The sequence below is a fragment of the Rhinatrema bivittatum genome, chromosome 8 (assembly GCF_901001135.1).
Source record: "Rhinatrema bivittatum chromosome 8, aRhiBiv1.1, whole genome shotgun sequence".
Classification (NCBI taxonomy): Eukaryota; Metazoa; Chordata; class Amphibia; order Gymnophiona; family Rhinatrematidae; genus Rhinatrema; species Rhinatrema bivittatum.
In genome coordinates, this window is record NC_042622.1 from 213,271,791 (window position 1) to 213,299,474 (window position 27,684).

At 43.1% G+C, this 27,684-nt stretch overlaps 2 protein-coding genes across 3 annotated transcripts in view; both read right to left on the minus strand.

Annotated features, from left to right (window-relative positions):
• Positions 1-2,932: 2,932 nt before the first annotated feature.
• LOC115097338 lies at positions 2,933-18,874 on the minus strand. Its single transcript, XM_029613059.1, has 2 exons — positions 18,136-18,874; positions 2,933-5,841 (listed from the first exon to the last, which is right to left on the minus strand). Exon 2 carries the CDS (start codon positions 3,959-3,961, stop codon positions 2,963-2,965), a length of 999 nt encoding a protein of 332 aa, XP_029468919.1. The 5' UTR covers positions 3,962-5,841; positions 18,136-18,874; the 3' UTR covers positions 2,933-2,962.
• Positions 16,119-27,684, minus strand: part of HIP1 (huntingtin interacting protein 1) — a 183,776-nt gene continuing 172,210 nt past the window's right edge. For both annotated transcript variants that reach the window (XM_029613057.1, XM_029613058.1), the window contains 4 exons: positions 27,392-27,453; positions 26,334-26,442; positions 19,465-21,560; positions 16,119-18,174 (listed from right to left, as the gene is read on the minus strand). In XM_029613057.1, the coding sequence (XP_029468917.1) occupies positions 21,547-21,560; positions 26,334-26,442; positions 27,392-27,453 (185 nt within the window). In that variant the 3' untranslated portion in view covers positions 16,119-18,174; positions 19,465-21,546. The remainder of the gene's footprint in view (positions 18,175-19,464; positions 21,561-26,333; positions 26,443-27,391; positions 27,454-27,684) is intronic.

A 27,684-nucleotide genomic window follows, 5' to 3' on the forward strand; every position in this document is an offset into this window, starting at 1 on the left:
GGTACAGCCTCCTAGCCACCAGATGTCCTCAGTGAACCTTGTCTCCAGCTTTGCCAAGCCCCTCCTTGCCTGTATCACACCTAAGCCACAGCCCTACATAATCCAGTCTTGCCAAATCCTTCTTGCTTTTGCATCAAATCGCTCTTGGCTTTTTGCCCTAGCTACTGTTGCCTTGAGGTCTACTCAGGCCCATCTGTGCCTTCTTCCCTTTGGGCTTATTTGTTCTCTGTTCCTTGTTATCCTTGTCTAAATCCTGCCTTAGTGTGCCATGTCTGATCTTGTCCTTGGTTCATCTTGTTGCACTCTATCAGTCTTGTTTGTTTTAGTATCCTGTCCAGGCTGCCTATACCACCACACCAGCAAAACTCCGTCAACAGTACATCAAATCCCACTATGACAGCACACACTGATCTTCATGTTGTCCAAAAATTTTAATAAAACTGTTTTAATGTGACAGTATCAATCAGAATCATAAAAAGACATTAAAATCCACATCAGTGTTCAAGCCTGAAGGTTCCATAGTATTTAATCTGTGTATCCATCTCTGTTCAGATCTTAAAAGACGCCAGTCAAAGTCACCTCCTCACTGGTGCATGCAGCACCACCGGTGTGTCATGATTGATTGATGCTTAAGGTTCTTTGAGTGCCTACAATGTGATGACATCATTTAACATCGAGAATGGAATTGGTTACATACATTTATGCCTTGTTTAATTGGTCAGTTTAACATTCTATATAACTAGCAAACAAGATGGCTGCTACCGCTGTTCCTGATCCTTTTCAGGCAGTATGAAGCAACGTTGCTGTTCAGAAGTTGTGGTAACTATTTACAACATAAGATTAATATAGCTAGCTTTGAAACAGACTTTTTAATAATTACAAATTTATATATTTTAACCCTTAAGGAAAATTGTCTATATTCAAGATTTCTGTGAAAAGATGTGAAAAGTCAAAAGATTATTTGGAGGAATCCGAGTTGACAGTATGATCTAAGTGCTCCTGACGAAGCTTATATAGAAACATCGGCCTGTGTCGAGCCAAGATCCTAGTGTAACAATTCAATAATTTAAGTTTTAAATGCTTTGAAAAAAAGAACTTGAAAAATTTGTTTTACGCATATGATGTAGAGGTCCGGGTGGCCCGAATTTTAAAAAGGGTTCACCGCGTTTCACATAAGTATATTAAGAAGCTCATAATACTTATTTAAAGATTTTTAAGATGGTTCCCTTTATTTTTTAGTTTTCTCATTTTTTGAATTTCCTTGCACTAACATTTAGTGTCATTTGGGTGGCAATTCGGGGCTCTTGTATTACTGTCACTTGTTTTAATCTGAACAGCTCTGTAATGAATTACCAGCTCTAGCAGGATTCTGCAAGTTATCAGCTCTCCTATTTCCTGGCTCTGTTGCTTCAATTATATTTTTAGAGCTCCTTCCATTTTTATTGTAATTCTTATAATCAGACTATTTTAGAAGGTTTTGGAAACACACTTTACCTACCTTGTTGGTTTTCCTTTGACTAATTTAAAATGTATTTATGACAACTAAATCATCCAGCCCGAAAGATTCCTTAATCAGAACTTTTTCATATTGTAATTCAATTCAGTCCTTGCCATGCTGCCTTCTTCTCTCTTATAGTGTAACCTATTTCTGCAGAGTCCCCTTTCTGAGGTTTCTCCTACTTTCTGCATTTTTTCACTAATGTTTTCTCTTTCTTTAGTTGTCTGTGTTCTGTTTCTCTTTCTGTTAATGTCATCACCTTTCTAACTTTTACATTTTGCTATTTTGTTTTTTTTTTATTTTTAAATTCTTTATTTTAGTTTTCTTCATTAATTATAACAAGTAAAATACATACTTATGCAAAATATCCAACACAGTCAATTCAAATCTAAATTTTACCCTTATAATCAAAGTACAGTAATATCTTAAAGAAAATAGTAAGCCGCTGGAAAAGGAATCAATCTGAGCAAAAAAACAAGGTAAATATGATATCATCATTGAACAAGGAAAATAGAGATAACAACCAATTCTATATTATCGCTCTCATACATTTTCTGCACTTTGGGGGTGTGAATCAAGGAATGCCTGTAGTGCAACATACTTTTGGTCTTTATACCAAACTTCACATTTGCATGGATATCTCAAAAGAAATCTGGCTCCCCTAGCAATGGTGCCAGATTTCAATCTGAGAAACTCTTGTCTCCTTTTTTGAGTTACTCTAGACCAGAGCTTTCCAAACTTTTCATGTTGGTGACACACTTTTTAGACAAACATAATTTCACGACACGGTAATTCAGTCTACTAGTAAACCAGAGGTTAAAGGTTAAACGAACGAAACATATTTCGACAATTTATGTATGTTTCCTTAAATATATACATAAATAAAATGTTTCACAACACAACCTATCTCATGAAAACCTTAAATTTATATTAAAAATATATATTCCAAGATTCATGTTATTGTTATAATTTATGAGAAACAATAATAAAACAAATTGTCTGTCCCCCACACACTCATCTCTCTCCTCCCCCCAGCACATGTCTGGCCCCCACACACTCATATCTCTCCCCCTCAAGCACATGTCTGTCCCTCCAGCACGTTTGCCCCCCACTCACTCATCTCTCTTCCCCCCAGCACATGTCTGGCCCCCACACTCATGTACCTCGTCTTTTTGATTGTTGCCAGTTAAGTGCTTCACTCCCTTCCATGATCACCAGACACTGCTGCTTGCAGTCAGTACTCCTCATGGCCAGGCCTCATCGGCAGCAGCAGCCAATGCAAGGATGGCTGGGCTCGTTCCACCCACCAAGCCCCCCAAAAAAACGCGATTGACAGCAAAAATCACCCAATAATAAGCAACCCATAAACTGAAAAAAAAGTGAATCTCTAGAAAAAAAAAAGCCCAAACTCGCATCAGAGTTGACCGGGCTTGCGCGACACACCTGCACACTGCAGGCGACACACTAACGTGTCCCGACACACAGTTTGGAAAGCTCTGCTCTAGACAGATCTGGATACATCCAGATCTGTTGGCCATGATAATTTAACAATCTATTGCGTAAAAATAAACGCAAGATTGTGTCTCTTTCTTGTGGGAACATAAAGGAGACAAAAAGAGTCTCTCTTGATGTTATCACAGTATCCAAAGTTGTTTCTAAAATATCAGATAAATCAATGGATTGCCCCGGCTGCACTTCTCTTACAATAGATTTTTTTGGGATATAATAGATCTTAACTAGAGCAGGAATAGCCTGTTCTGGTATTTTTAATATATGTAAAAGATATTCTTTAAACATGTCTTTAGGAGAGATCATTCTCAAAAATGGAAAATGTAATATTCTTATATTTGAATACCTAAAATTATTTTCCATAAATTCTAATTTCCTCATATTTAAGGTCTCACTTTTAACCAGATTATTTTGAATAGTTTCAACCTTGCTCAAACGTTGTTCTTGTGTCTCTAATTTATCCTGATGTACTATAACTAATTTTTCTACCTCTACTGTTTGTTTTTTTTTAACTTCTAAGTGTGTTTTAGTCAACTTTAATATTGCTGTCTCTAAAGACTTAATTGCAGCCCAGAGCACATCCATTGTTATTACTGATGACGTTGGAGTTATAATTATATTCTCTTCAGGCTTCCCCCTCTCACCTCCCCCAGCATCAATGTTTCCCATCCCCAGTCCTTCTTCAAGTGGTTTCATATCGGAAACTTTTAAATCACCAGTTTCTTGTAGGACTATTGGTGGGGTTGGGACATTGGGAGCTCCGGGGCTCAACGAGATGGCTTCGGCCAGAGAAGCGGATTCTCGCTCCAAATCCGCTTCTAATGTGGCCCTGTCCTCCGGATTATTAGTTGTTGTTGCCACAAAGAAGGATGAAATATGGGATTGAATTTGGCCCGGTACAGGGGAGGATGTTAAAACCTCCCTTATACGGGCCTTTCGTTTAGTATGCAGCATTCCAGTTAACAATCAACAATCCTCTTCTCCTTTGTGCTTATATCTCTATATAAACTTCTGTTCCAACAGATTACTGGTGGAGGCCGAGAGAGAGAGATTAACACAGTTTTACTCATGTTTGTAGACTTTATAGGAATAAATTCTCACTTTCACACGCAGTTTGATCGAACGTGAACTTAGAATAGACAAAGCTGAGCGCCCTTTTGGCGCGCGTGGCTTTGGCAGCGCGCCGGCGTCTGCGCGCCGCGGGGGGGGGGGGGGCGGTTTTAGCCTTACCGGTCCCTCCCCTCGATGACGTCAGCGGCGCGACAGATAGGGAGGAAGCACAGGCAACCACGCTGGAAGGCTTCACAGCTGAAGGTAAAAGTCAATAGGCAATTCAAAGTGGAAGCCGGGGTTCCTTCTCCTCTCCCCGCGATTTCCACTCTCTCTCTCGCCCCATCTGCGTGCCGCAGGGGGGGGCGGTTTTAGCCTTACCGGTCCCTCCCCTCGATGGCGTCAGCAGCGCGACAGATAGGGAGGAAGCACAGGCAACCACGCTGGAAGGCTTCACAGCTGAAGGTAAAAGTCAATAGGCAATTCAAAGTGGAATTTGTTTTTTTTTTTACCCTTCCAATTCTGTCTCTTAGCCCTCTGTGTTGCTTCTCTCATCCCTCTCTCTTCCATACTTCTTTCTCCCGTCTTTTATCCTGCTCTCTTCCTGTTCTAGCCAACAGAAAGACAGGGAAGAGACGAGCTAAGCACTATGACCTTATTACTTTGGGTTGCAGAGAGGCCAGGATTTTGGGAGCAAGATATATGATTTGTTTTCCCGCAGAGAGGCAAGGACATCCAGGCCCAGCAGGAGAAGCAGCAGTTACTCTCCTGGTTCTTACGGGCACCTCCAAGCCTTTAAAGAGAGTGATGGCATATGAGACACTCACACAAATAAAGCAGAGGCATTGTCAGCTTTCTTCTCTACAAAAATTTATTTATTTGACATTTATATAGCAGTCTATACCACAGTGCTATTCTTAAATTACAATGAGGCAAAGAGAATGGGAACTTGAGTTAGGATAAATCCATGAACATATAATGGGTTGATGAACAGGTAAGTAGTGATGTGAACATCTGTCCTCAGAAAACTAAACTCAATCCACACAGGCCACTGAATGGGCTTGAGATGGCAATAGCTTCACAACCACTGCCTTGAGCTGAATGAGAATGGGTAAGTTAGAGGCGAAAGGGCTCCAAATCCCTGCCTCAGTCCCCCAAACTATCCCATTCCCTGCAACATTAGAAACGCAAAGGTTAGGAACAAAGACGTGTGAGGAAATACATATTCAAAAGCGGTAACACACATTGAACATATTGTAAAAAGTCAAGATGGAGTAATTCAAGATTTGCTTTGAAAAGGACCACTGCTGCATCTTGGGGAAAACTTCAATCAGTTTAGAAAAATTGATCCATGTAAGCATAAATAAAAATAAACTAAGGGTAGGAGAGCTAAGATTTGCCAAATTTAGAACCCCTGAGAACACGAGAGTCAATTCTGGCAAAGTGTTTTGGTGTTTAGAGCTTTGTAAGACTGTATGATTGATGGTATCAAAAGGCAAGCATTTAAATTGGCAACGGAAGAGCTCTGCCATTTGCTTTCTTCCAGTCAGGGACCCGCTGAAGATGCTCCCTGCACAGCCAGGGAGAGGGCTTCATGTCACACTCCATTGGAAAGTCCTCTCCCCGCCCCTGGCAATTTAGGTTGTCCACAGTCAAGGACCCGCTGTAGATGTGCTCGGCACAGCCCGTCTCAGCTGCAGGACTTAAAGGAACAGAATGGGTTTCTGGAAGTGCCGTGGACAGGGAGTGAGAAATGATAGGAGGGGCCGGCTGGACGGTTATTACTGAGGAGAGAGGGCATGGAATAAGAAAAGACAGGAGATTTACTAGAAGAACATGTCTGATTTTTGTAAACAATTTCAAAGTGTGTTATAGTTTGACAAAATCAAGACTTAAGGAAAAACTCTAGAGACCTCATTCATAGAGCACCTTACATTTCTCTCAACCATCAAGAAAAAAAAAAAAAAAAGTGAAAATGTCCTTCCAGTTTCCTTCCTGCTAGTCTCATGTGGGTAAAAGGCTGGAAATCCTGAGGTAGCTGGGAGTCCCCTGAAATGTAGGGGCACGTTGTAAGGGCCATGCATGGCCCCTTTTCAGTACAGCAGTGATTTTCAGTGCTGCTACTTAACTTCCCCCAGGTTGAGGAACAGAGAGTACAGCTTTGTTTGGAGTCTGGGGGGCACAGTCTTAAAGGTCTGGCACAGAGGATGGACACTGACTTCTGGTTCTCCTCTGGTACTACGCGAGCCAAAAGAAATGTAAGAGCCCCTGGGACAGCTAACAACCACCATCAAAGCACAGAATCCAAGTTTGGAAAGCATTTAATACTGCTGCTTTTTTTTTTAAGAGCAGGAGGGAATAAATACTCCATCACTGACTGCACCAACATGCACTTAAATGTGTGCACACTCTGGTATACAAGGAAGCTACATCCACAGTTCAGGAACAGCACATGGAAAATGATAGCAGTAGTAGACACTTTGTGCATACTTCAAATATTCCTTTCATCATTTTTTAACTCTCTCAACAGCTCTGTTGTAACTGTTTCTGAAGAGTTATGCATTACCTCATACACAGTGCATTCAAGCGGCCTTTATAAGGATGCTGATATCAAAAGTGACATCCCATATTCAGTCACTGGCCGGACTGCAAAATTATCTGGATACATTTATTCAGGTAACCTTGAGGGATATTAAGTGCTGCAGCCACAGTACTGAATATAGCTAGATAAGTTTATTCAGCTAAATTTAGGACTACTCTATGGCACGAATGGTGAAATTTAAACGTACTGGTTAATTTCCTTTTCTTGAGAGCTGGCAGTCCAGTCCAGACAAATGGGCATACACTCATTCACCAATAGCAGAGGCAGAGAACTCCTTCCTTCTTTTTCCGATGTCAGCCGATATATTCTAGGATAGCAAGATGCACACAGTCAGAAGCCTATTGTAAGGGCTCCCTTTCCCCGTATTACTGAACTTTGCTCCTCTTTTATTCACTAACTTTATCTACAGCAGTTAAAGACAAAATCATAAGAAAAGCAAAAATGAAAATAAGCTCATATATTGATCCAGATCATGACTAGATTCTTCTGCTCTTCCTTCTCTGGTATTCCCCCTTGCTTCTTTAACTGTGAAGAAAGAACGAACATACATTATGTGCCAAATTTTAAAAGGTTTGCACGGGTGTAGCTTTGTTCGTGCAACCTGGCGCGAACCAATCTAAGCCCGATTTTATGACATACGCCCGATTTCGGAGCGGCCTTGGAGGGAACGGAGGAAAGCTGCGCGGCTCGGTGCACGTAAGTTGCACAATTGTGCACGCCGACCCTGGATTTTATAACATGTGCGCAGCAGCGCGCGCATGTTATAAAATCGGGCGTAGATTTGTTCACGACGGGTTGCACGAACAAATCTACGCCCATGCGCACCTTTTAAAATTTGGCCCATAATGTATGTTCGTTCTTTCTTCACAGTTAAAGAAGCAAGGGGGAATACCAGAGAAGGAAGAACAGAAGAATCTAGTCATGATCTGGATCAGTATATGAGCTTATTCGGAGCGGCCTCAGAGGGAACTTTCCTTCCACCTCCCCCCACCTTCCCCTCCCTAAGCCGCCCCCCAGCCCTATCTAAAACCCTCCCCATACCTTGTTGTGCCTGGAGGCTCCGGCCATGCCCCGCCCAGGACCGCCCATGCCCCGCCCCCTTTTGCAAGCCCCAGGACATATGCGGGTCCCGGGCTTGCGCGCGCCGCTGAGCCTACGCAAGATAGGCTCGGTGCACACAGGGGCGTAACCCTTTGAAAATGTACCCCTACATATACATCTTTTTTTCTCTTAATTTGCTGCTGAGAGAGGAATCTTTCCCCTATTCCTTAATTAAATTCTTCTCCCTTTCCATTTTCCACAGCAAGAGAGAAAGGGAAAAAAAATAAAAGAAATGGAATTCTCCCTACTTGTTATCTCCTCTGGGGAGAATTCTGGACTGGTCTGACAGCCTATAATGCTTTGGAAATTAATGTACAGAGGATCATGTAAGCTATGCTGCAATTATCCTCTGGAAACGCTTGTGTTCTGCCCATGATGCAGTCTCATCGTATGGGCCTTTAATTTGGGTGGCATTTGTTTGCCTTTCCCAGTATAGGCTGGTATAATCGTGTTCTTGGCCCGTCTTGCAATGGATGCTTTGAATACTGCTTGGCCTTTTCTCTGGCCCCCAAAAAGGACAAACAGCCTGTCTGACTTCCTAAAATCATTTGTAACCTTAAGATATTGCAATAGAGCTTTTGCGACATCTAGCAAATGCAGGCTTTTCTTTGTTCCAACATACTCTGTCTCCTGAATGCTGGAAGAGAGATTTCCTGATTAATATAGAACTCTGACATTACCTTAGGTAAAAAGGCTGGCACTTGTAGATTGTCAAGTAGGATCCCCCATATGACAATGCCTGGAGCTCCAAAACTCTTCTAGCTGAACAAACTGCCAGCAAAAACCTGTCTTCAATGTGAAATTCTTTACCAGTGTTTCTCTTAGGGGTTCAAAAGGTGCTTTTGTTAAGGCCCTCAACAATAGGTTAAGGGTCCTAGCTGAAAATCACGGGACACACGTTTTACTGCCTTGAAGAAATGAGACACATCCAAGATGGGGTTAATAAACATGTGGATAAAGGTGAACCGGTAGATGTAGTGTATTTGGATTTTCAGAAGGCATTTGACAAAGTCCCTCATGAGAGACTTCTACAAAAACTAAAAAGTCATGGGATAGGAGGCGATGTCCTTTCGTGGATTACAAACTGGTTAAAAGACAGGAAACAGAGAGTAGGATTAAATGGTCAATATTCTCAGTGGAAAAGGGTAAACAGTGGAGTACCTCAGGGATCTGTATTGGGACCGGTGCTTTTCAATATATATATAAATGATCTGGAAAGGAATACGACGAGTGAGGTTATCAAATTTGCGGATGATACAAAATTATTCAGAGTAGTTAAATCACAGGCAGACTGTGATACATTACAGGAGGACCTTGCAAGACTGGAAGATTGGGCATCCAAATGGCAGATAATTTAATGTGGACAAGTGCAAGGTGATGCACATAGGGAAAAATAACCCTTGCTGTAGTTACACGATGTTAGGTTCCGTGTTAGGAGCTACCACCCAGGAAAAAGATCTAGGCATCATAGTGGATAATACTTTAAAATCGTCAGCTCAGTGTGCTGCAGCAGTCAAAAAGCAAATAGAATGTTAGGAATTATTAGGAAGGGAATGGTTAATAGAACGGAAAATGTCATAATGCCTCTGTATCGCTCCATGGTGAGACCGCACCTTGAATACTGTGTACAATTCTGGTCGCCGCATCTCAAAAAAGATATAGTTGCGATGGAGAAGGTACAGAGAAGGGCAACCAAAATGATAAAGGGGATGGAACAGCTTCCCTATGAGGAAAGGCTGAAGAGGTTAGGGCTGTTCAGCTTGGAGAAGAGACGGCTGAGGGGGGATATGATAGAGGTCTTTAAGATCATGAGAGGTCTTGAACGAGTAGATGTGACTCGGTTATTTACACTTTCGAATAATAGAAGGACTAGGGGGCATTCCATGAAGTTAGCAAGTAACACATTTAAGACTAATCGGAGAAAATTCTTTTTCACTCAACGCACAATAAAGCTCTGGAATTTGTTGCCAGAGGATGTGGTTAGTGCAGTTAGTGTAGCTGGGTTCAAAAAAGGTTTGGATAAGTTCTTGGAGGAGAAGTCCATTAATGGCTATTAATCAATTATACTTAGGGAATAGCCACTGCTATTAATTGCATCAGTAGCATGGGTTCTTCTTAGTGTTTGGGTAATTGCCAGGTTCTTGTGGCCTGGTTTTTGGCCTCTGTTGGAAACAGGATGCTGGGCTTGATGGACCCTTGGTCTGTCCCAGCATGGCAACTTCTTATGTTCTTATGGGCATCTACCGATGTCCCTTCCAGTTGGTCTCTAAATGCTGCTGATAGATGGTTCGATTAGTCTTTCACCCCTATACTCAGGTCGGACGATTGATTTGCACATGAGGACCATTACGGACCTCCACCAGAGTTTCTTCTGTCTTCGCCCTGCCTAGGCATAGTTCACCATCTTTTGGGTCCTATCAGGCGCTACCTGTACTTTCAAGAATTCAGTGCCAAACCTTTGTCCAGGCCTTCCTGCAGGAAGTCTAGAATTGTTCACAGCAGTGACTTGAATGGAGCAACACCTTTCTCCCTGCACCAAGTCTGAAAAAGCTTCCAGACCTTGCCATATGCCAAGGATTTTGATCATTTTCTCACTCTCAAAACGGTTAAGACTACAGCAACCGAGAAGCATCTGTTTCTCAGCTTTATCCTTTCAGTAGCCTAGCTGTAAGATAATAAGGACTTGGATCTTCCATCACTGTCGGACCCAGGTGGAGAAGGCCACTTGTGTCTGCTAGCATGAGTGGCCTTTCCCTGCTAAGTCTTACCAGGTCTGCATACAATGGTTATCTGGGCCAGTCCGGTGCTACCAGAATAACCCAGCCATTGTGGTCTGCTATCCTATGGAGCATCCTTGCAATCACTGGCCTCCCACCTCTGCCGTTCTCTTTTGTACCCAATTCTCTTTGGGAGGCTACAGGTGCATCAGACTGCACACAGAAGGAGCCTGCTATTGAGCTCTGCTTGCGGTTCCCACAGACTAGGTATTTCCTGTCTCTCTCTGCCATGGCTCCACAGGGATGGAGGTGCTTCTTCCACAGAAGTTCTCTCTTGCTATGTTGCTTGCCTCCTTTGGGGTAGATTTTAAGACGTGCGCGCGGGCGTACACGTGCGTGCACTACCCGCCGCGCACACATGTACGCCCGATTTTATAACATGCACGCGCATGTTATAAAGTCGGGGATCGGCGCACGCAAGGGGGTGCACAATTGTGCACCTTGCGCGCGCCAAACCTGCGCTGAGCCACGCTGCCTTCCCCCGTTCCCTACCCCCCCATCCCATCTTCCTTTTCCTTACCTCCCCCGCCCTTTCCCCCCTACCTTTTTCTTTTTTTTAACTTCTGTTTCAAAACTTACTTCAGCCCTGGGGTTGAAGTAAGTTGCGCACGCCGGCCGACTGCCGGCGCGCAATCCCCGGCACAGCAGCAAATGGCCGCTGTGTGGGAGGCCTCTGACCTCGCCCCCGGAAAGCCCCGCTCCCACACCGCCTCTTTAGTAAAGCCCTAGGACTTACACGCGTCCCGGGGCTTTACCGCGTGTCGCTGGGCCTTTTGAAAATCCGGCCCTTTTTTTTCGCCCAGCACTATATGGGCCTGGACTTTGAGAAGGACAAACAGTCTTACCTGAGGACCCTTTTTTTTCCTCTTTTGTTTGTTTTTGATAACCCAGAGTTGCAGCCACCACAGCTGGAGGCAGAGAACTACTGATGATTCAATCTGCTATCCCAAAATATATAGGCTGACGTGAGAAAAAGAAGGAAGGAGTTCTCTACCTCCACTTAGCAGTGAGCGAATGTATCCCCATTTGTCTGGTCTGCAGGATGAAGAGGAAATCAGAGTTAGCTGGATAACTTATCTGGCTAACCTAACTCCTTCCAGAAATGCCCTTAAAGTTTAGATGAATAAGTGCCCAAAATATTCAAAAAGTAGGCACTTAGCCGGATAATGTTTTAGTTATCTGGATCTCATACTTGTCATCAGTACAAATATATAATTTATTCTGGATGTGTGTACATTCTTCTATTATCAAGGGGTACAAGAGGAATTCCCTAGCTTTAGAATAGTGCACATGTTCTCTATCAGTAACACCAATGGGCCTGATATTCAGCGCCATTTAACCGGATAAATTGGGACTTATCTGACTAAGTGGTGGTGTTTCAATATCCCGCCATATTTAGTTACTGCTACTTAGCTGGATTACTATTTATGGTGACAGGCAGGATGGGGCATTCCAGGGAGAAGCCTACTTATTTGGCTAACTTAGCTTGATAAGTGCTGATATTCAGACTTATCTGGATAAGTTAGATCTGCTGTTGAGCAGGTCTAAAGTTAGCTGAATAAACTAATCCAGCTAACTCAGACATGCTACTGAATATCCAGGCTCACTTTACTCAGATATCCTAGCCGGAGAAGTTCTGAATATGGACCTCACTATGTCTAGGGATTCCAGGCTAGGCTAAGCCTAGAAACATACAATTTATTTATTTATTTATTTAAAATTTTTATATACCGGCATTCATGTTGCAACACATCATGCCGGTTTACATATAACAGGGGTGTACAGTGAACAATTCAATAACCTATTTGTGTAGAAGGAAGCAGTTACAAATAACAAGGTAATAGAACTGGGAGGAGAGAAGAAAAGGGAGAGAATAACATTAGGTATAGGTATTTACATTAGTAATAACATTTTTACATGTGGAAGTGGTAGAATCTGGCTGAATAGAATTAATCGGTGTCCGGGAAAGCTTTTTTAAACAGCCAGGTCTTGAGTCTCTTCCTGAAGGTTGGGAGGCTGGGCTCCTGTCTAAGGTCCGGTGGGATGGAGTTCCATAGAAGGGGGCCGGCTGTTGAAAAGGCCCGATCTCTCAAGGTAATGTGTTTGGTAGTTTTGGCTGGGGGCACTTGAAGAGATCCTCTGAGTGTGTCTCTTGTTGGTCTGGAGGAGTTATAAATTTGGAATGGGACTTGTAAGTCGAGTGGGGTGAGTTGATGGATGGTTTTGTATATTATGGAAAGAGATTTGTAGAGGATTCTAAAGTGAACAGGCAACCAGTGGAGATCTTTTAGGATTGGAGATATATGGTCCCTCCTCCTGGAGTTTGTCAGTAATCTTGCCGCAGCGTTTTGTAACATCTGGAGGGGTCTAGTATAGGAGGAGGGTAGGCCCAGAAGGATAGAGTTACAGTAATCGATCTTAGAAAAAATGATGGCTTGTAGGATGGTTCTGAAGTCCTGAGTGTGGAAGAGTGGTCTAATTCTTTTCAGAACTTGGAGTTTGTGGAAACAGTCCTTGGTGGTTCTGTTGATGGAAGCTTTAAGGTTCATCCGGTTATCAATTAATACTCCTAGATCTCTCACCTGTGTAGTAGTTGGGATAGTTGGAGGATTAGAGATGGCATTGTTATCTGGGGAGATGACAAGCAGTTCTGTTTTAGAGGAGTTTAAAACTAGGTTTAGGTTAGCCAGGAGATGTTTAATTTCGAAGAGGCAGTTTTCCCAGTGAACCAATGTTTTTGTGTAGGATTCTTTAATGGGTATCACGATCTGGATGTCGTCTGCGTAGAGGAAATGTTTGAGGTTAAGGTTGGAGAGGAGTTGGCAGATGGGTAAAAGATAAATGTTAAAGAGTGTAGGTGACAGTGAGGAGCCCTGAGGGACTCCTATGGATGCGTCCATTCGTGAAGATTCTTTGTTCTGTATCTTAACCTTGAAGCCTCTGTTGGAGAGAAAAGATTTAAACCATGAGAGAGCGGTGCCTGAGATACCTATAGAAGCCAGAATGGAAGTGAGAATGGAATGATTGACCGTATCAAAGGCGGCTGATAGGTCCAGTAGAATTAAGAGGAAGGATTGGCCTTTGTCAAGGCCCATTAATATGAAGTCAGACATGGAGATGAGGAGGGATTCTGTGTTCAGTGATTTGCGAAATCCGTATTGTGATTGGAATAGGATTTTGTTTTCTTCTATGTATTCGGAGAGTTGAGTATTGACAACTTTTTCTAGAATCTTGGCTATGAATGGAAGATTGGCGATAGGACGGAAGTTGTTGGGGTCTTTAGGATCCAAGTTGGGTTTCTTGAGTAGAGGTTTGATGGAGGCCAATTTGAGGTCGTCAGGATATAGTCCTTGGGAGAGTGAGCAGTTTATGATGTCCGACAATGTTTTAGCGATGGAGTCAGGGATGGCCAGGAGCAGTTTGGTGGGGATAGTATCCAAAGGATGGGAGGAAGGTTTCATTCTTCTTATAAGAGTTTGTATCTCTAAGATAGAGATGGGTTCAAGTGTTTCCAGACCATTGTTGTTGAGGGATGATTGTTGAAGAGACTGGTAAAGAGCAGGGTCGGTGGGATTAGAAGGCAGATGAGTTAGAAGGCTGTTGACTTTGTTGTGAAAATGAAGAGCAAGTTCTTCAGCTTTGGATTGTGCTAGGTCGTTGGGAATCTCCTGTGGGATGATTTGGGTGAGATTGGAGACATAGGCGAAGAGGGCTTTTGCGTCGAAGATTAAGTGGTGAATCTTGGTTGCATAGTAGTCCCTTTTGGATTTAGAGGTAGTTGACTTGTATTGATGGAGGGTGGCTTTGTAGATGGATCGTGTATTGGTGCTTGGGGATTTGCGCCAGTCGCTCTCTTTCTGTCTTAGATTTTGTTTTAGCTTTCTTAGTTCTTCCGTGAACCATGGTTGTCTTTTGGAGGCGTTTGGGAGTGATTTTTTGGTTGCTAGCGGACATAGCTTGTCGGCTATGGAATCTGTGATGGCTTTCCAAGAGCGGAGAGCTGTGTTCGGGTTTGAGAGATCAATGGATGGAAGTTGAGAGGCTAGGTGGGAGCTGAGGTCTTCTGTAGAGCAGGATCTTCTGTATGGGAAAGATGGTGAGGGCCCTTTGGAGGTGGAGGGTTTTTTCAATGAGAATGCGGTTGAGATAAGTGAGTGATCAGACCAAGGGACCTTCTTGCTTTTGAGGCGTGAAGAATGTTTGATGCCTGGGTTAATAAAGATAAGATCCAGCGTGTGGCCTGCTTTGTGTGTGGGTTTGGTAACTAATTGTTTGAAACCCAGGGCTGAGAGGGCTGAGAGAAAGGATTCACAGCTGGATGATGGGGTAGGGTTGTCCACATGCAGATTAAAATCTCCTAGGATAATTGCTGGAGCGTCCAGTTTGATGAGGGTTGTGATTTCCTCTACTAAGGGGGAGGGGTCTGTCTCAAGGAGGCCCGGAGGGGCGTAGACGAGTAGGATTTGTAGTTGTTCCGAGGTGAAGAGACCCATTTCTAGTTTAGAGTCTGAGTTGTATGGGTGCTGGATGAACCCGAGGTCTTTTTTTGATGCAAATAGGAGTCCTCCTCCTCTTTTTTTCAGTCGGGGGATGGAGAAGATGTCGTAGTTTGATGTGGGAAGTTGGTTTATAATTGCTGTGTCCGTGGGTTTGAGCCATGTTTCTGTTATAGCACATATATCTGGTTTGGTATCAAGGAGATAGTCGTTGAGGATTAGAGATTTCTTGGACAGAGATTGTGCATTGAATAGTGAAAGTGAGAATACAGTGAGGCCTAAGAGTTGGGTGATAGGTGTTATCAAAATTGGGGTGAATGATTTAAGGTTTCGGTGTAGCGCCTGTCGTTTGTGTTGTAGTATGAATGATCTGTTAGGTTTTCCTATTGCTGACAGGCTGTGTTGTAAAATAGGTATTGGGAAGGTGGGGAACATTTTAGTGTGTAGCGCTTGTGTTGTAGTGGTGCTGCGTTTGTGCTGTTGATGGGCCGGGGGGAGAAGGCAGTCTTTGTGAGTAGAGGCTAGTTGGAGCCGGAGCTGGAAGTGTAGCCCTCCGGGGCTACACGAAGGGGCACACAAAGGGGCAGGCCCCTTTGTCGTGCTCCTTAGGCGCGCGACGCAAGGCGCGCGGCGCCGGTCTGACTCAGATTTAAAGCCCCTTTGGGCTGGCTGCTATTGGAGGCTTGCTTCGGTGGGCGGGACTTCCGATCGCGGAGGTTTTTGGCGCGGAGAAAAGTTGCGTTTGGAGGTCTGGTCGGGTCAGATCAGGATGCCGATGAGGAAGCCGCAGGTAAGTTTAAAATTCCCGCGTGGTCGGCACGGGGGCCCTCGGTGGTCGGGGCGAGAGGATGAAGGCCTCCCATGGCATCAGATCATGTTTGGGCAGGATCCTGGACACAACTTGCCTGGCACATCAGCCAAGTCTTGGGCAGGAGTGTTGATTATATGAGGTGACTGTTATAGGTAACACAGGATAAATGAAGACTAATGTTCATATGTACCAGCAAGAACTACACTAGAAGTGAGACTGTTTCTATATTTTTTTTATAATATACATTACGTAGATAATTCTGGGGGGGGGGGGGTTTATTAGACTACAATAAAAGGTGCATACATTTGTGGCTTATCACCAAATCAGATGTGTTTTATGAAACAGAAATCATTCTGATTGGCTGAGTGGAGTTTTTCCAGTGCATACAGCCCCTCTGCATGGGAGCTTTGACTCCCATCAGGATTTACTGAGGAGCACAGAGTAGGGTATTCTTCAGCACTGCCATTAAAGATATGGGGCACATCTTATCACCTCCCTAGTCTTCAGCTTACCTGACTGTATTTGGGTAAAAAGAATACCATTCCTTTTTACTTTAAAAGTAGGTGCACAGCACCCATGCATTGGAACTAGCTGCATGGCTCTCAAAAAACGCAATGAGTATCATCTTGTTTGGAGAGCAACTGCTGTACTCAAAACCAGATGATTATTAATAATTTATTTTTCCTCCAGTGCAGTTACGCAGAAGGATTACAGAGCGCAAAGTAATTGCAATGCATTAGTAGCCAAGTGCTCCTAGTGATGTTTTCAGTTGTATTGAGATCATCTAAAAATATGGGGCAAGGCAAGAGACCAGGGATAATCCCCAGGGCTGTCCACTGACCCAAGCATAAGGAAGACACATGTCAGGAAGCAACCAGTGCTAGACCTCTTTCTCTCACTGGTTATATTCAGTTAGGAAGTTGGGTCCTAGGGTCTGACTCACTTAAGGCCTTTCCTGCATTTGATGCCTATGAGTAAAAAGCAGAGGGGTATGTTTTCAAAGGGTCTAGCAAACTAACTTTGGAAATTAAGTGGCCAGATCGGCTTCTCTGAAAATTCATCAAGCCCGAGAAGCTAAATTTAGCTGCTCAAAAAGTGGGCAGCCCTGAAAGTATCCTGGGTTCGAGGATGGGGATTTAGCCACCTAGTGCTGATTTTTTTGTGCTAGGTGGCCAACCTCAGTTACTCTATCCCAGTGCTTGAATGGCAAGCCTACATCTACATGGCCAAAACTTGACTAGCTAGGTCGGTTGCTGAGCCCTTGCTGAAAATGTATCCCTTACTGAATCGGTCCCTCTAGGGTAATTGGATCTACAATGAGTGTCCTAAAAGCCTGAGAAAGGATGAAGTCACAAGGGAAGAAATTACGAAGACTTGATTAGTCACTGCCAGAGAACACATTTTGTTTTAACCCCATTGCATTCATAGTTTTGTGGTTCCTGCTTTTCTTGATATACAAGATCTGCAAGTTCATAGATGCAATAGAGTAAAACCAGGACTGGATCAGTGTATTCTTGGTCATAGGGATCACCTGCTAGCTCAGCTATAGATTGTAAACTGATCCATCAGTCTAATTACTGCCAATGCAGTCAAGAACCCCCAGTTAGAAACAAAGGTTTAATTGCTGTGGTAAGTGTGGAACCCTAGCAATTCCCTTAAAACCTGAAACCCAGAAAGAATTACAGTGAATCCCAGCAGTCGCATCTCTGAAAGGAGACTTCCTGTCCCCAGAATATACAGCTTCTTTATCTGCATGGGACATTTTACTCGCCTGCAGAATTATTCACAGTGATCAACAGATGGTAGGAACCTGGAGCAGCAAAGCCCAGAACTATGGGTGCTACTTCATTGAGGTCAACCTACTGAGGCTGATTCAGTTCTGGATTTTCCTCTTGCATTCAAGGAGGTACAGTATACTTTTCTCATGGAAATCACTACACCAGCTCCATGCATGCAACAGGGAAAAGCCAGGACTGGCTTAGTCTCTCTAGATTGACCTGTTTGATGTGGAAAACTTGCTCAGAAGCCATCTGCTCCAGTTCCTCCGACTGGTTTGAGGGCAGCAGTGACCCTAATGTCATTGTTTAAAAAGTAACTCATGGAATCTAGTGGCCACAGGCTAGTTTTCTTCCCCATGGCCCATAGATCTTGGTATCACTGCTCACGGTGTAACGGTGAATAGAAGACATGGACTGTTCTTGCAGTTAAGAAAGTGCATGCACTTACAGGACCTTCACTGGAATCCATATCCCTGATGGCTTATTACAGGTGAGTGGGACAGAGCGTCATACCTTTAGTTTCAGATTCTTAGCCAGGACAGGCCGGGCACTCTGTGGGATTAATACAGAGATGCATTATTTCAAAGGTGATCAGATTCAATAAACAGATCCCAGCAAGTCCAAACTTCAGATTAACTGGTTGATCTGCACAGTAACATGTGAATAAGCAAAATACAGAGTTCCAGCGTGCACATTCTTCCACCTGATAGCAAAAGACCTTGTGCCATGTATCCTCTCCCAGATCCTGCTGTACAGAAAGCCTGTCATAGTCCCCACTGTACAGAAATCCTGAACGCACACCCACACCCACACCCACTCAGTCACAGACAGCCTAAACACACACTTTCTCATGGGGATTCATTTACTATGGCAGGCTGTCTAAAGAAGGTGCCATACCCATTCCATGCTTCCTGCACTGCCGCAAGAAGGATGCCATTAGGGAAAAATTCTAGTTTGGCATAGGTGACCGAAATGAGATAACCTCACGAGGAGCCAGTGAGATGCAAATGCCTACTAATAAAATCAGAAAGCATTTTGAGGTCCATATTCAAAACTCAAAGGTTATCTGTCTAAATGGCACAAGTGGCATATTCAGCCACTTATCCTGGTGTAATGTATGCTTCCAGCGCAGCTTTGACAGAAGCTGCACTGGACCTTGCTGGGAGCAGGGAAGTGCTGACCCTGCTCCCGCTGGGGAGTTTTGAGCTCGGAAAGTGTGTGTGTGTGTGTGTGTGTGGGGGGGGGGGGGGGGGGGGGGCGGGCCGAGGGGGGTTGGGGTGCAGCATGGTGGTCAATGACATTGGTGAGGGAGGGAGGGAAAGGGAGGGGGAAGGGCCTGGCCTAACAGTTGCTCTGATCAAGGGATTTGTTGGCGGGGAGGGGGGGGGGGGCGGCATGTGACTTCATTACATTTTAAGAGGTGGAGTAGGGAATATAAAGCCCGATAGAACTACTTTTATATTAGATGGGGAGACACTAAATCAGGCCACAGGTCCCTTTAATTCTTGGAGGGTTTTGGAGGCAAAAGTGCTTCTTCCCGAATATATAGCCGTTTAGGTTTTTAAATTATCCTGCTCCGTGTAGCAAGTATATTCAGCAGGATGTTTATCCCATTGAATATACAGGACAAATTATCCGGCTAAACAGCCTACTGAATATTGGCCTCTTCATGCTTTGGGAGTCCTCCTTCTTGGTAGTAGGTTTATACCTCGGGGGAGCGCTACAAGACTGGATATGACAAAGATGATTCTATATGATTGATCATGTTGTTCTGCTGGAACTGCTCTCCTTCCTAGTTTGCCAATAATCACAGAGTTGGGGATCAGACTCAAGAGGTCTCACCTTTTCACAGTGAATGGCTGGTCTCGCACTCTTATCTGCTGGTTGTAATGCTATCTCCTTGGATCTCCTGCCTGGAGTCCACTTGCTACAGCTCTTGTGCAGGCTTTCCAGATAGTATCAGCAGATAGGCCTTCTTGGAAGGTCAACTACCCACCCACAAACAAGTAAAACCAAATGAATACACAAACCCACATATATATGTGTATGTGTAAAACAAAGGACTGAATGGCAAGGCTGGATATTTATTGCTGCAAAAAATGCCAAGTTTCATGTGAGCCACAAATCTCAGAATTTCCTAGTGTATGACAGTAAAACTCCTCTCTCATGGTATCATATGTTCTAAACTATAACACAGATATGTGTGCACACCAGTTAATTACAATATTAAAAAATCCCTTGCTGTTTCATGAGATTTCACAAAGAAAAGTTAATCTCATGCTACTTTTCAAATAAAGCTAAATTTGAATGATATCTGTAACTTTTGCAGCTGCAGTGACAAATACCCAGACTTACAAAATGCAGTGATCAACAAAATCTGATTTTTTTTTTTTTTTTTTATTAGTTATCAACTTGCTAAGGATTTACAAAAATTCGGTTGCAATTAAAAGATTGGGTTAAATGAATGGAAAAGAGAACTGTCAGGGAGAATTTTCCAAGACCTAACATGGGTTTCTTAATTTCTGCAAATACAGGAGCTGATATTTAAAAAAATGCTGAACTCCAAAATTTAAGCCCTAAGTTTTGAAACTAGGAGCCTAAATTTAGGCACTCAGCTCTAGTAAAATTTCAAACTGGCCAATTTAGGAGCCTAACTGCAAAAGTTAGAAGCCTAAAGTCTTTAAAAAGTGGCCCCAAAGACCTTAGACAGTATCTGTGAGTGATCAAACTTCACATGCAAAATTGAGTACAGGAACAGGACTACAACTAAATCTGGACTCTAATAAATAGAAGAAAAAGCAGCTTTTCCTGTTGCTAAATAAATGTCTATTCAGAAACAGATAGAAGAAAAAAAATCATTGGGCTTTCTCTAGCATACTGTAAATAAATTTGTGGGTAATACTAATTAAGTTGCAATGTCATTGATCATCTTCACCAGGAAATGATGAGATTACACAGTGAGTGTGATATCATCAACCTGATCTGTGATCCTATCCTTTCAATTAGCTGTGTTCTAAACACAGTAAGACACTCCTGGTTCATGTGAAACTAACAGCACTCAAGCAGCAGCTGAAGGCACTCTATTTCCCAGTGTCCCCTAGGCCCACTGCAGCAAAATTCATGTCTGATCCCACTCAGTGACTGCATTCCTTTACCCCCTCCCCCATGCTGCTTAAATCAGCACCAAAAATGGTTTAAAAGCACAATGGAATGGGGAAGACAACAGGCAGGAGAGGCTTACTCAGCACCAAGAGAGAACTCCCCTGTTCTTCATGAACACTGCTGCTGGCTACTGTAGCACATTGTGACTTGGCAGAGTGCCTCAAGGTATTCTTTTCTTTCCTTTGTTTGCTTTTTTCCGGTTTCTGTTTCCTTTGAGTTACAGTGGACCTAAAACAGGCTTTCAAGTTCCGCATGGTGATGAAAGCTCGACTGCTTTAAGAAAAACTGCTGCTGATTCTGGTCTTCAGTCTCTGAAAAGTCGCTGGGGAAGTGGGTCTATCCAAAGGGAAACCCCCCAGCTCAGCATAACAATGAACATAGAATACTTAACATAAGAGTTTGTGCAAAACAGTGAAGCAAAAGGATGTAAAAAATACGACATATATACTCCCAATTAAAAGGTAATCAGCCAGCTTGTGTTTCCTGGCTGAAAGGTGCGAAGTTGTCATCACAGTTGCAGTGTAGCATTGCTCCTGGCTGCCTATACTTGCAGGTATATATTTTACAGCCTCTCCAAAATCCTCTTGCTTTATAGGTTGGAAAGAGACTGCCGAGTATAGTCCATATTGGCGTACATGAATGTAGAGTACATGTGCTTTGGGAAGAAGCCTGCACCAGGTTATCTTCAGAAAAAGAAGCAAACGGCTAGAAATCTGCTATTGTAAGCAGCGGTCATCCACTTCTGTATTTCACCGTCTGAACTTAGTCTGCAGCTGCTAGAATAAAAAGTAAAAAAAAAAGTAAGATGGTGAGCTGGGTGTTTTAAAAAATTACCCTTTTTACTGAAAGCATGCACTTTCATCTACAATATTATTGTTTATTTCTATAATGAATCCTGCTGGGAGAAGTTTGCGGCCCCTATAAATTGCTTGGCCAGAAATGGGGGCCCTACTACCGCATGCTGCTGTGGCCGGAAACGCACAACTTTCCTGACCATGGTAATGCAGAATTTACTAAATTGCGATATTCAGATACCAGGAATGTGTTGTTTTGTGGTGGCTTGGTAAATTATTCACTTATTTTGGATATGGTGAATTCTGCTGGCAAAAGCTGGGACTGCAAGAGAAAGTAGTAGAGACTGCGTTTATTAACTTAGAGCGGCTACTGATCCGTCATCTGAAGGCAAATGCTCGAGACCACTTAAACCTTTGTGTTAACTGTGGACATAAATTTACTACCAAATGCTAAAACTGCCACTAAACCCATTGATATTGTTACAACTCTATGAAACTGCATGAACTGAAACAACTTCCTCACTTACTCAACATAGAGGCGACTAAGGTCAATAAATAATCTACAATCAACATAACCATCTCCAATTACACCTCCCTCGCCTCGCACGCTTGACATCCCTTTAGGGCTGCATCCAAGGCCGCAGCTGAAGTCGCCGACCGATCAGCCCAGGCCCATTCACAGACCTGCCGTGCCTGCTTCCACTAGGCCCCCCTATACACCCCCCCTAGCATCCTCTTACAATATGGATACAAGATTCACACACCCTACACAAGGCCCCCACACCTCCTATAAACACTACCCATATAATACAACACCAGGAGTCAACCTCAGAAGACTTATCCCCATTCCATAGCTTACTTTACTTTTCCTGCTTTTAACTTTAATGAAAATTGGCCACTCTCTCTCTTAATCATTTTTATTTTTATTGATAATGTAACCATGATGTATTTTTATTCATACTTAGTTATTTTAAGTTTTATTTAGTACAAATTATTTTTAACCTTTAATAATTAAGGTTTGTATTACTGTAAACCGCTTTGATCGGTAAATTTTACTGGAAAACGGTATATAAATTTGTTTAAATAAATAAATAAATAAATAAATTCCCCTATTCCATGCCCCACACATGGCCGCCCTATCAGTCCTTACCCTCTTCCTACTGAATGCACAGTCCATAACAAGAATATCTCCGTCCTCAATGACCTCCTCACCGACCAAAATCCAGACCTTCTCTGCATTCCAGAGTAATGGCTCAAGAACTCAGATGCCCCCCTCATCAATCAATTACCAACAAGCAGTTACAACATCTTCTCCATTCCAAGGCCCAGAAAAAAAGGAGGCGGCCTACTGTTTCTAGCAGCCAAAAAACTTAAATTCAGTACTCTCCTCATCAACCCCCCACTATCCCTCGAAATCAGTTTCTTCAAGTGTAAAGCTCTACAAATCCTGCTGATCTATGCCCCTCCGGGCGTTCTCAACAAGGATCCCTGCCCCCTCAACAAAACCATATCATCTTGCATCAACACCAATCACCCTACCATCATCTTAGGAGATTTCAACTTCCACATAGACAAATCTCCCCACTCCCCATCATGCAAGCTCCTCCTCAACACTCTAACTGCTATGGGCTTCAAACAAATAATCAACTCCCCCACACAAAAATCAGACACCCTGGATCTGATATTCATCAACAACAAAGTAACACTCAATTCCCCTCCTTCTACTATCACTGTCCCCTGGTCAGACCACATGTTAATACAAACCAAGCTCCAAGTGGACTACGCCCATATCCACACTCATAAAGACAAAAAAACTCATCGAATTCACCAAATCTTGCTCCAGTGAGATCCTAGACAAAACCCTACCAGAAGCCCTAAAACAACTGGATACATCTAATACCATAACTGCAGTTAACTCATGGACCGCAATCAACACGGAGACAGCAAAAAATATATGCCCAACCATCAAAAAAGAAATAAGTACCTCTGCAAAACGCAAAGCACCTTGGTATAACCAGGAGCTAAAAAACATAAAACGCCTGTTAAGGCAAGCAGAAAAAACCTGCAGAAAAAACCCTACAAATCAATTACGTGACAGATAGAGAACATATATATATACAACATATATATATACAACAAACATCAACAAAGCCAAACGGAATTTCTACACTAAAAGAATTCATGACTACCAATACAAACCAAGAGTCCTATTTGATTATGTCACTTAATTGATTCAGCCCATCAATAACATCCCTCAAAAAGATACCCCAACAATATCCAGTCAAAAATTTGCCCAATACCTTAAAGACAGAACATCTGAACTAAGTTCAAATAGCCCACCAATCAACCTTGAACCCCCTATACCATCATCCTTTACTACATCAAAATGGTCACAATTTGAGACCTTTACCTCCACTGAGGTAGAAACTATTGTCCGGAATATCAACCCAGCGGCACACCCACTCGACCCCATTCCAACGAAACCCCTCAAACTAATCCCAAACTGCCTAGCTAGACCCATCGCGGACATCATAAACCTTTCCCTCGAACAAGGTCTCCTCCCGGATTCCCTTAAAAGCGCCATGGTTAAACCTATTCTAAAGAAACCTCAACTGGATCCAACCATCCTGTCCAACTACCGACCCATCTCTAACCTGCCTTTCCTGGCCAAGGTCATCAAGAAAACAGTTAACCACCAACTTTCAGAATTCCTAGAAAACCAAAATATACTTGTTCCTGCTCAACATGGTTTCAAGAAATTTCACAGCACTGAATCACTACTACTCACAGATACAATACTTCGAGGGTTTGACAAAGGTACTTCCATCCTCCTAATACTTCTTGACATTTCTGCTGCATTTGACACTGTCAACCATGAGATCTTAATTCACAGACTAAGAGAAATTGGTCTCAATGGCACCATCCTCCAGTGGTTTCAATCATTCCTCTGTAACAGATCCTTTAAGGTAACCTACAATAGTACAACATCAGATCTAATACCCCTCTCACAGGGAGTCCCACAAGGCTCATCCCTATCCCCTACCCTCTTCAATGTTTAAATGCTGCCATTATGCAACTATTTGGACAAAGCAGGCCTTTCCTATTTCCTATATGCCGATGATGTACAGATTCTGCTTCCCATCAGAGATAGCATCAATAATACACTAAGCCGATGGGAAACATACCTTACTGATATAAAATGTATCCTCACCTAAATGGCACTCACGCTCAACCAGAGCAAAACGGAAATTCTTCACCTTTCCAGCAAAACTTCATCACCCCCCACTGACCCTACAACACCTCTCAAATACAAATCGCTCACAATGGTTAGAGACCTCGGAGTCACCTTGGACAAGGAATTAAATTTTAAATATCATATCAACACACTGATAAAAGAAGGTTTCTACAAACTACAAATCCTTAAGAAACTCCAACCCCTGCTACATCCTCCGGATTACCGCACAGTACTACAATCCCTCCTCTTTGCCAAGTTAGATTACTGCAACACCCTCCTAATAGGCCTGCCCACTGCCACCCTCAAGGCCCTCCAACTCCTTCAGAATGCAGCTGCAAGATCACTAACAAATAGCAAAAAAAACCAGATCACATCACGCCCCCTACTCAAACAACTCCACTGGCTATCCGTCCCATTCAGATCTCAATATAAGATCCTCATGCTCATCCACAAAGCAATCCACAATGACAAGGCCAGATGGTTACAAGGACCACTGCACCCCTGCAACCCTACAAGGAACCTCCGCTCAACCAACACAGGTTTACTTACAACTCCCTCCATTAAGGAAGTTCATTGAGTCTCCACAAGAGAACGTGCTGCTTCAATAGCCGGCCCTCACATCTGGAACAACCTCCCGGCTCCTCTCAGAACCGACCCCTCTACACCTTACTTCAGAAAAAAATCTCAAAACTTGGCTCTTTCGGAAAGCATTCCCTCCAGAAAATTAATCCCCAGCTCCCTGTCCCCCCCTCCATCCCACCCAGCTCCCCCCCCACTTTTTGTTACCCTCCCTTGGCACAGCCAGTTCCCCCCCCCTCTGCCATTGTACATAGTAAGTTAAATTCAGAACATATTTACTGTTAGAAAAGTTATTACGTAAAGCAGGTTTTCTTTATATTTACTCGGTTAATCTGTTATACTGTATCATGTCACCAAAAGGCTTGCCTTTAGACATCCTGTTGTATGTAAACCAGTGTGATATTTCAAATCGAATATCGGTATAGAAAAAAAAAATATAATAATAAATAAATAAATACCAGCATAATATTAGGAGACATTCAAGTTACCGTATATACTCCTGTATAAGTCGAGACATTTATGCCAAAAAAAGGCACAAAAAAGCTGGCTTGACTTAAACGAGCATATTATAGCACTCACCCAAATTCCCTGGTGGTCCAGTGGGGGGACTAGGAGCGATCTTCCGCTCCTGGGCTGTCGGCTGCTAGTAATCAAAATAGTGCCAGCAGCCCTGTGCCCTTACCATGTGACAGTGGCTACCCATGCCATTGGCCGACCCCTGTCACATGGTAGGGGCCATCCAATTATTAATAGGGTAAAAAGAAAAAAAAAGAAATAAAATCTAGTTATAAAACAGTTTAGCAATAGCAATGTAATATCAAATATAAAAGCAATAAAATAAATGAAATAAAATATATCAAATAAAATGAAATAAACTAAAATAAAGGAAAGTAATTGAGAAGTGTTGCCTGAGGTCACACCAATAAAATTTTTCAACTTACCATCATCCCAACCCTCGGCAACACCTGCCAGCTCATAATGCTTCTTCCGCAAGTCTCCAAGTTTCTGGCGCTCCTTCTGTAACTGGCTTTCCAACTCCAACACTCGCACCTGCAGAGAAAAGACTTATTCCCACCATCTGCTGCACAATGGGAGTTCTTCTTACTGATATTACTTCTCCTGTGTATCACTATTACCTTCCAAAATCTCACCGCAACTCAACAACTCTCCTGTGCATCAATACCATCTCCCAAAGCTCAGAGAAGCGATACTGTATGGTACTGTGAGGTATGAGAGACAGTGGAGACGTACAGGAAACACGATAAGGTCCCTGCTCCTCTTAAGGCCTTAAAGGCCAGTATTAGTATGTTAAATGCACTGGTAAGAAGTGTAAGCTCTTTAATATGGGACTGATATTCTCCCACCATTTAGAACTTTTGAAACAAGTACAGCAATATTAACTTCGTTCCTTTCTTTTCCCCCTAGTCTTTTCTCTCTCCCTGCCCCTTCTCCCTTTTTCTCCTCTGCGCCCCTTTCCCCGTTCATTGTAATTTCCAATCTTTTATAGTTAATTGTAAACCGGTGTGATGTGTCCTACGAATGTTGGTATATAAAAGTTCATAAATAAATAAATAAAATAATTGAAGTCACTGTGAACTCTTTAAAGATAACCCATTGTACAATGACTTACAATAATAGCTTACAATGATCACATTTTTTCCCAAGTGCATATCTACTGAGAATTGGAAGGGGGAAGGAGAGGGTTACCTCGAATGATGCAGCCGGCATGCAGGTTGGCCCAGTGCTGATGGTGTGGTCAGCCGCATAGGAAGGATCAAGCCCCCAGTTTACCTCTGCCATTGTCATTACAGTGGGGAAGCTTTGGTGCAGCAGAAATAGCCTCTGGCATGCTGGTGCTGCCCCTCCCCTCCCCCCTGGCCTGGCACCTCAGGTGGCCACCCATCTTACCTGTCCCCTCTGACCCCGATTACTTCTTAGCTTGGCAGAAATAAGAAGCGTGAGAGGCAAGGTGATGGTACATCTTAGTGCCCCATCCTACCTGAGAATCCATTTCTTGACGTTTGATCTGGGTTAGTGTTATAGTGGAGAAGTCCATAGTGTCTGTTGGAGAGAATACAGCAACATACATGTTTCACATTTTTTCTCATGTTTTTGGTCAGACAAACCCTGGGATTCAGATACCCCTAATAAGCTCTATTTTATGGCATGAAGCTGGGAGTTTAGGTCAGCTGCAAAAGCACACCTCTGCGCTACAAGTCACAGGCAACCGGTTTAAGTCTAGCTGTAAGAAAAAAATGGGGTGAGAGGTAGGAAATTGGTACTAATCAAGCT